General features: G+C 35.9%; 1 protein-coding gene across 1 annotated transcript in view; it reads right to left on the bottom strand.

Annotated features, from left to right (window-relative positions):
- B3GNTL1 (UDP-GlcNAc:betaGal beta-1,3-N-acetylglucosaminyltransferase like 1) overlaps nucleotides 1–7,662 on the bottom strand; it is a 106,820-nt gene that overhangs the window by 93,392 nt on the left and 5,766 nt on the right. The window contains exon 4 of the mRNA XM_019621602.2: nucleotides 5,005–5,069. Within this exon, the coding sequence (XP_019477147.1) occupies nucleotides 5,005–5,069 (65 nt within the window). The remainder of the gene's footprint in view (nucleotides 1–5,004; nucleotides 5,070–7,662) is intronic.

Here is a 7,662-nt window from a genome sequence, read left to right as displayed (position 1 = left end):
AATAATATATATAAAAACACACACACACACACACACACACACACACACACACATTTTTGTTCTCTAATTCTTGAAAATGATGAACTCTTACCCAGGATGACCTTTATCCTTAAAAGAAAAAGAAAGTCTGCATTTATTTAATCACCTAACAGTTTTACACATACAATGCACTGAAGATTAGTTTTGCTATGCCTGAATTCATGGAAGGAGGGGGAAAACAATTTGTTCAACAACTTTCATGTTAGACAACTAAATGTTCAATTATTTTATCCAGTTGTACATTATATAATCACAAATAATAATTAAACCAACATTTTTCAGGATGTTTTTCACTAATGTCATGTCAGACAAAAAACAACAAAAAATATTTAAATCTAACTGCAAAAGCATATTTAGTTTGCTTAGAAAAACAGACTACATTCAGAAAAAACAAGGTATATTCAGTCTGTTTCTGTCTTCTAGGTAGTGTGAGTAGGGAAGATAACATTGAATATATATATATTTTTTAAGTAACAAAATATGTCTTTGTAATAGAATAGGAAAATAAATAATTAGTAAATAAAGCTCCTTTCAAGTAACTCTCCACCAAACTTTGTAGAAAAATTTTTAAATCCAGATGTTACCTAAGACTTCTACTTTTAGCTAAATAGGTACATAGGTGCATACAATGCAAACAATGCCAAGTAGGTAAAGAAATACAGCAATACAAACAGAAGGCAACATCAGGCATTAAAAAAAAACAAAATTTGTACTAATTTTGTTGATTACAAACATGTTTCCTGTTCTGCAGTGTCCATTCTGAGTAGGGAAACAATTTGCTGAAGGATGAGAGAATGAAAAGAACTTTATTTCACATGAAAAACCAGCAGGGATTTCTAAACAAGCCCAGATGTGTTTCTGTCAGTGGGAGGCTGTGATCTCCATCACCTTTCAGTCTGACAGGCGCTCCAACTGCTCGCATTCCTATCAAACGTCCCTTCTGTAGAACATTGGCTCACTCCTGTCGAGTTCCACACGGCTTGCAGATGCTGCAGGATCAGCAAAGCTCATTATACAGCTATCAGCTGGGGCTGTTTTCCTTCCATCCAGAGGCACGCACAATTACAATTATAAACACGCACAATTTACACTGAGCTAGTTGTTTTGTTTTACTTCATTCATATGTTTAGTTGAAGCAAAGGAAATTAAGTCAATAATCCGAGCTAAAGGATATTATTCAAAGCTGTTGTTGCTTCAAGTATGTCTTTCTTTAGTCATTCTGAGTAAATTCAAATGATAAACATTCACTGGCCTCTTCAACCAGGCAGGCTGTCTAGACCACAGTGATAACCTGATAATTTGCCATTGAAAGTTTTTTAATTCCACTGCAGGAAGTGAAATAAAACATACAACTCAGTGTACAACACATTTCCTTTTTAAAACCAAGGACAAGCTCACTTTAAATGATACACTAATTCAAACTCGGTACTGTCCTGTCTGAATCTCACATTATAGACCTCATCATAAGCTTTTCTAATTCCCTTCACTTGGCTGTTCAAAAAAAACCCACAAACAACAGAAAAAGAACCCAGCTGACACACTGCATCCTGACAGCAATGGCACCTTGTCCACTGCAGATACTGCACGTGAAATACAACTTTTTGAACATCAGGTGGAAGGTTTGATTCCATGACAAACAATATGGCATCTCCAAAGTCTTTCACTGTGCTCAATGGATGTTCGTTTATCCTGCACCTGCTCAGACTGTAATTAAAATCTTCCTTTGCAATTGTTCAGTGTAACTCCCTGAACTAGGGAAACAGAAGGCCTGTGACCTCCAAAAACTGCTCTGTCAAGAGAAGCACCAGTGCAAAACCACTCATTACAGGCAATTTTCCAGAGGCAAGTTTTAAAATTAGCCCCACGCTATTAAAAACATTATCATTGTGCATTTGGATGGCTGTTGTGCAGATACCTGAGCAGAACACATCTTAACTACCTGTCAGTACTTGCAAGATTATGGGGGGGAGGGAGAGAAAAACAACTTTTCTGCCTCTGAATTAAATTGAGGAAAAAAAAGCAACAACAAAGGAAATACAAGCTTAAGAAGCTGAATTTGTGGTGCTCTCCTTTTCTCTGGATCACAGCAACTAAAAGGCCTATAAGGGAGGAACATATTTGGTGACCTTGGCCACCTGACTGACTAGCACATTCCATCAGTATAAAATTAATTAAAATCTTCCTATGAGGACTCAACTGAATATGACTAGGCTAGAAATACTGCAGGTCAAATAAAAAGACATGTTTATACTTCTTAAACAGTCAAGAATCCTCCAACAGTGAATAAACCTGAAATACTGGGAAGATTGAACATTTCTTAGGATCCAATGTACGTTCTTTTTAAATAAACATGTTTTTATAGATGTATAGGTAATGTTTGAGAGTCAATGAACACAGAAATTCAAACCAAGGAATTTTTAGTATAACCCTCCTGCTGTGCTAAAACAGACTGAATGTTTATAGCAAAGATGGCAACCACTACAGAGAGCTGACAAACTAATATGATAAAATGCAACTGGTAGATAAAGTAGCCACAGATAATTTGAAGAGGAGGAAAAGTAACTGTGAAATGTATTAGCATAATTAGTGAATTCTATTGTCATCACGACCAGGGTTTTCTGAGAGTACAATAAGAACAGTTTAAGTATCTTCACATTTTCTAATTCACTGGTGGGAAAAAGGCCTCAGTAGTTTAGAAGTGAAATCTGTAACAACAGCTACAGCAACAAAACTCCATAATAGCTATTAGTCAAACAGCTGCCACTTCATACTAGAATAGGCTGATCAAATTCTGACAGTTCTGAGCTCTGTAACCTTTTTTTCCCCCCACATTTCTTCCCAATTTGTTGTCCTCACAGATCTGTGTTGAGAGACATAACACAAGCAGCTTGACTCCAGCTGGAATGGCAAGCGAGACCGTCTCCCTGGAGCCAGAACTCTCCAAGATGCATAAGTGAAATGAATGCACAAGGAGACACAGTATTTTTTCCTCACCTATATGAAATGCATGCAGACTATTGATACAGCCCATTTCTTTCCACATCCACCTACAGCAAGCCTGCAATTATTGCTGCATCTGAAGGTCAATTCTTTGGCATTACTGCAGCGCGTTCCAAACGGCTGATGTCAGCATTCCTTCCTATGGAGCCTGACACTGGGATGGTAACTGAAATGAAGAAGGTAGGTGGCGTGTAGAAGCAGAGCTATTAAACAGCTGGCAACATCTGTGTTTGGGCTACGATCACAACATTTTCTGACTATGGTCAAAATATTGAGCAATTTTCAGACTCGTAGCAGTTTCCACATGAATTTTATTTCCTCTGACCTGTTTTCAGCAAACAATGGTCACCACAAGGAAAGACAGTACAAAAAACACTGAAGTCAATTGTTTATTATTTCTCTGTACCAAAAAAATCAGGCTTCTGGTTGTTCAGCATGACTTATTCTGAAGCCTCTAGCTCAAAGCAGTTACAGAAATGTGTAACACAAAGGCTTGGTGCCTTCTTCCAAGCTTATCCATATTGGAATTCATAAAATTCTCAATCAAATCACTTTGAGGAAGTCCTAATTATCAGAAACATACTAATAATAATCTTGCAGAAATTCAAAACCATTGCTGATTGGATTTCATCATAGATGTAAATAGATTCTTGTCTGCACAGCTAGTCAGCAAGTAGAAAAATACACAGCAGCACGAAGGTGAGTATTGCAAAAACAGCTCTTTGATGCGCATGAGCCCGACCTATCCAAACACCCACTGATTTTTGTAGATGATTTTGAGTTCCACGTGTTCAATAAATGTTCAGTTTTTGTTTTCTGACATATGAATATGTATCAGTTACAGCATTTCAAAGCTTAACTCTTCATGACTTGTATACAAACATTAAATACGCCCTATCAAAAACTACTAATGAGAAGCCAGGATGAATTCAAATAAACACTTTAAAAGAAGAAAACTAAGCAGATAAATGTAGTAATAGTTCAAGAAAAGAAAAAATACGGGTGAGAAAAGCCAACAGCAAAGCTTAATTTCTTAAAAAAGAAGACAAGAAACTTCTGCCACATTGCCTTGATTCAAAAGAAATACACCAGTGATTAGCCATATCTTGCAGTAGTACATTGATTAAGTCACAAAATTTCAATCAAAATCAACAATCAAAAAAGCCTTTCTACCCAGCTGGTACAACAAACAGAGCCCGTAAACTGAAAGAGTACCCAAATTAAAACCTGTGTTATTATAAGGCTGTCGAATTTGCATCCCTGCTCTCATGAAAACTCATGAAAAAGATCATGACACTTTCAAATGGGCAAAGTCAATCATAATGTTAACTTGCAGTCTATCTGAAAACCTACACTTCCAGCAACCATTTCCTCCTTAACCAGTCAATTCAGAGGAAAGAATTAATCTTCAGGTGAAATTACATGAGATCAGTGAGCCTTAAAGGTCTTGCTCTTCTTGCCTGATCCTAGCCACGTGGCACCGTTCCTCAGATCAGCTATGCATACTTGTGAAACCCTTCACTGCATATCATACTGCATAAAGTCAGATAGTTATCTGCAGGTGAGTGAGCTGAATGGTTTCACTGAAGGAGCCCAACAAAGGACAGGAAAAATAATATATTCAAGAAGGGAGGCAAGGCATCTCCAATTTTGCATCAAAACCCTGCAGATTAGCTCTTAGTTTCTCATCTATACCATTTTCTAAAGCACATGGGAAAGCAAAAATCCTAAAAACACCTAAACAACTTTACATAACCTGCTCACAACTTCTTGTGAAACCCCACAGAATCAAACAATGATATAAGGCTGTGGGCCTTCTGCAGTTTGGAAGACAACTATAGGGCTATAAGTATTTTTAACACCAAACACCTTTGAAGAGCTTGTATTTATGGTAAATGAACCACCACACTAAAAAGAATGAAAGAATCTTATTGACAAAATGGAATTAAAAATGCATTAACTTACTGAATCCAGAAAGCAGAGGTAGGTTCCTGAGCTCTGCATTATTGCTTGATTTTTAGCAAATCCAACTGTTGAGAAAATAAATATAAAATTATGTAGTAGTATTTTTTTTAACTTTTAATTACTGCAGCTCAGAACAGATTAAACAAAACAAACAAAAAAATCAGTATTAGGAAATATGATTTTTTTCCCATATTTATACCAGGTAACTTTTAAATAGCTAACTACACATATTTCAGTATTGCTCTTTGTGTGGTCAACTGTATGTGTTAGAATTCTACCACTAAGCAGAATTAGACTTTTACCACCCCTCCCAAAATATACAATACATAATATTTATCTTGATGAGCCCAGCTGCCCAGATCTCATACCCAGTACTTCAGATGCTGAAAAAGATGCCCAGCTATACATGTATTCAGATCTGATCATAACAAATAGAAGACAAAGTTCGTTCCATGTTGCTTGTTACATACAAAGTATGCAAATACAAAAACTTGAGGATACGTAATAATGCTGAGGATGTGGGTTTTTTTTTTTTTTTAATTCTTTAATGGGAAAACTAGAAAGATAAAGCTAGGAAGTGTAACCATTACTCAGAGTGGGGTAATTTTAAACATTATCATACCTAAAATGCCCGTTTTTGCATTTGAAAAAAATCAATCATCTGTAAATTAGATGATACAGCTTCATATTTGCTCAGGAAACAAATTTAGCTGGGCTCAAAGGTTCAATTAATTTAATTCACAAGCTCCTTGGCTATTTTGCTGAGTTAACCAAGAAAAAGACTTATTACTGCATTGCTTACTGCTTCAAAGGAACATTATATCAACTGCCAGCGCAGCCGCAGTGATAAAGGCTCTTCCTTATAATTCTTTGATTCTTAAGTACTTTGATTAGTGGAGAGCCTATGAGTCACTTTAACTTCTCCATAGGTTTCTTGCATTATCTTACAGCGTACTTAAAACCAACTTTTTACACATGTATGAATACTTAACACTCATCTACAGTTACTCTCATTCTCTTTTCTTTTGGCAGTAAAAAAAGGCAGCTGGCAAAGTCAGTACCTAGCACAACAGCAGAGCTGAGCCTTGGCACCAGCAGTTTTAGCAGGAAACAACTGATGCAAGTTAGCAGGTCTGAACACGCCAAGCAAGAGAAACCCCACTACTGCAGAGGATCTCACTAAAGAGAAAGTGTGGATATAACTAAATTTGCTCGATGTCAATCAATGCTCAGATATACTGTTAACAGCTGTAAAACAGCCTGTATTTACATTTCTATCTGCATATCAAAATACCCCAATATTTCAGCTGTCTTCAGGATAAACTAATGAATTGCTGTGAATCAGTAACAAAACAAGTGAAGCAGACTCAAAGACAAGATGATAACTGTATTACTGTGAGAACTTTCTGAAATACCTCACATCTTGTTTTCAAATAAAATAATGAAATATTAAATATACTTTATGAGAAAAAAGTTGAAAAATATTTCTTTATTAAGATGAAGACAGAAGCCATCCTAAAGCTTTTCTTATGCTAGACAGTAACTTTGAAGGGAAGGAGAGAAAAACACACACATTTTAAAAATTCTTAAAACAAGCAGTATAGCTCCCTGTAGAAGAAACTAGATATTAAAAAGTTTCCTCCACAATGAACCCTATGTTTGGCATGAGTGAAAGAATTTCTTTAATATTACTCTACTGAAGAAAATCAAATGTTTGTGCCAGGTCTCTGAGTTTTGTAAGGCCTGCTTACTTGGTGAAAAGAACCTGTTACCATGGTTACAACCGTAAAAACTTAAGCCTCAGTGAGATATTAACATTCCTTACTCTTGGAAAGAAAAAGGTCTCCTTTTTTAGGCAAGTGACCCTTTCTTTTTTCCTAGGTCCCCCCTTTTCTTTTACATGTTCGAAAAGAATCAGAAATAAATCCTAATCTTGTGTAAATAGTTGAAGATGTGAAGCCTGACTAGTACATTGTTTCTGTAGTAAAGCATCTTCTATTAAAGGAAAGACTCCTTACAGTTGTAACTAGTCCTTAACATAATAAAAGTAAATCACTGAAAGCAAACAAATACTATGGATTTCAAGTAACCTGCTCCTAAAATGTAACAACCAAGAAGAAAAGATGTCCTCATTCTCATGGTGACCCGAGGTTGACTTCCACATGAATAAGCTTGGCTGTTTTCTCTTTTTTTTTTTAAAAAAAAGCATTTCATACTATTATTTAAAACAATGCTCACAGCTGTGCCCTTCCCCCACCCAACAATTTCTTATAGATTTGGTCAGGTTTTGGCTATGCTAACACTGGCAAATACATGTTAAAATGACAATTAATCTGACATCTCTTTTTAGTGGCACGAGATAGTCATTGTAGTTCACAGCTCCAACTTAGTTTCAGTTCTCTAGAGTGCAAAGGTGAACTGACTTCAGAATATTACCAGAAATTGTCAAAATATCGCTCCTTGAAAGCTAAAAACTAATTTACACACATTACTAATAAAATAGTTCATTTGGAACAAGACTATATATAGGAAATGCTTTGTTAAAATTGAAAATATATAACAAAATATGTAAAAAATATTTAACAAAAGCACTGCTACCAGCTTTCCTAACTACCGTAATTAACGGCCCTCTGTATTATTCTTTGACTTTTCTGCTAA

The sequence above is a fragment of the Meleagris gallopavo genome, chromosome 20 (assembly GCF_000146605.3).
Source record: "Meleagris gallopavo isolate NT-WF06-2002-E0010 breed Aviagen turkey brand Nicholas breeding stock chromosome 20, Turkey_5.1, whole genome shotgun sequence".
Classification (NCBI taxonomy): Eukaryota; Metazoa; Chordata; class Aves; order Galliformes; family Phasianidae; genus Meleagris; species Meleagris gallopavo.
Note: the sequence above shows the minus strand (reverse complement) of the source record. Positions and strands in the feature narration are given on the sequence as shown.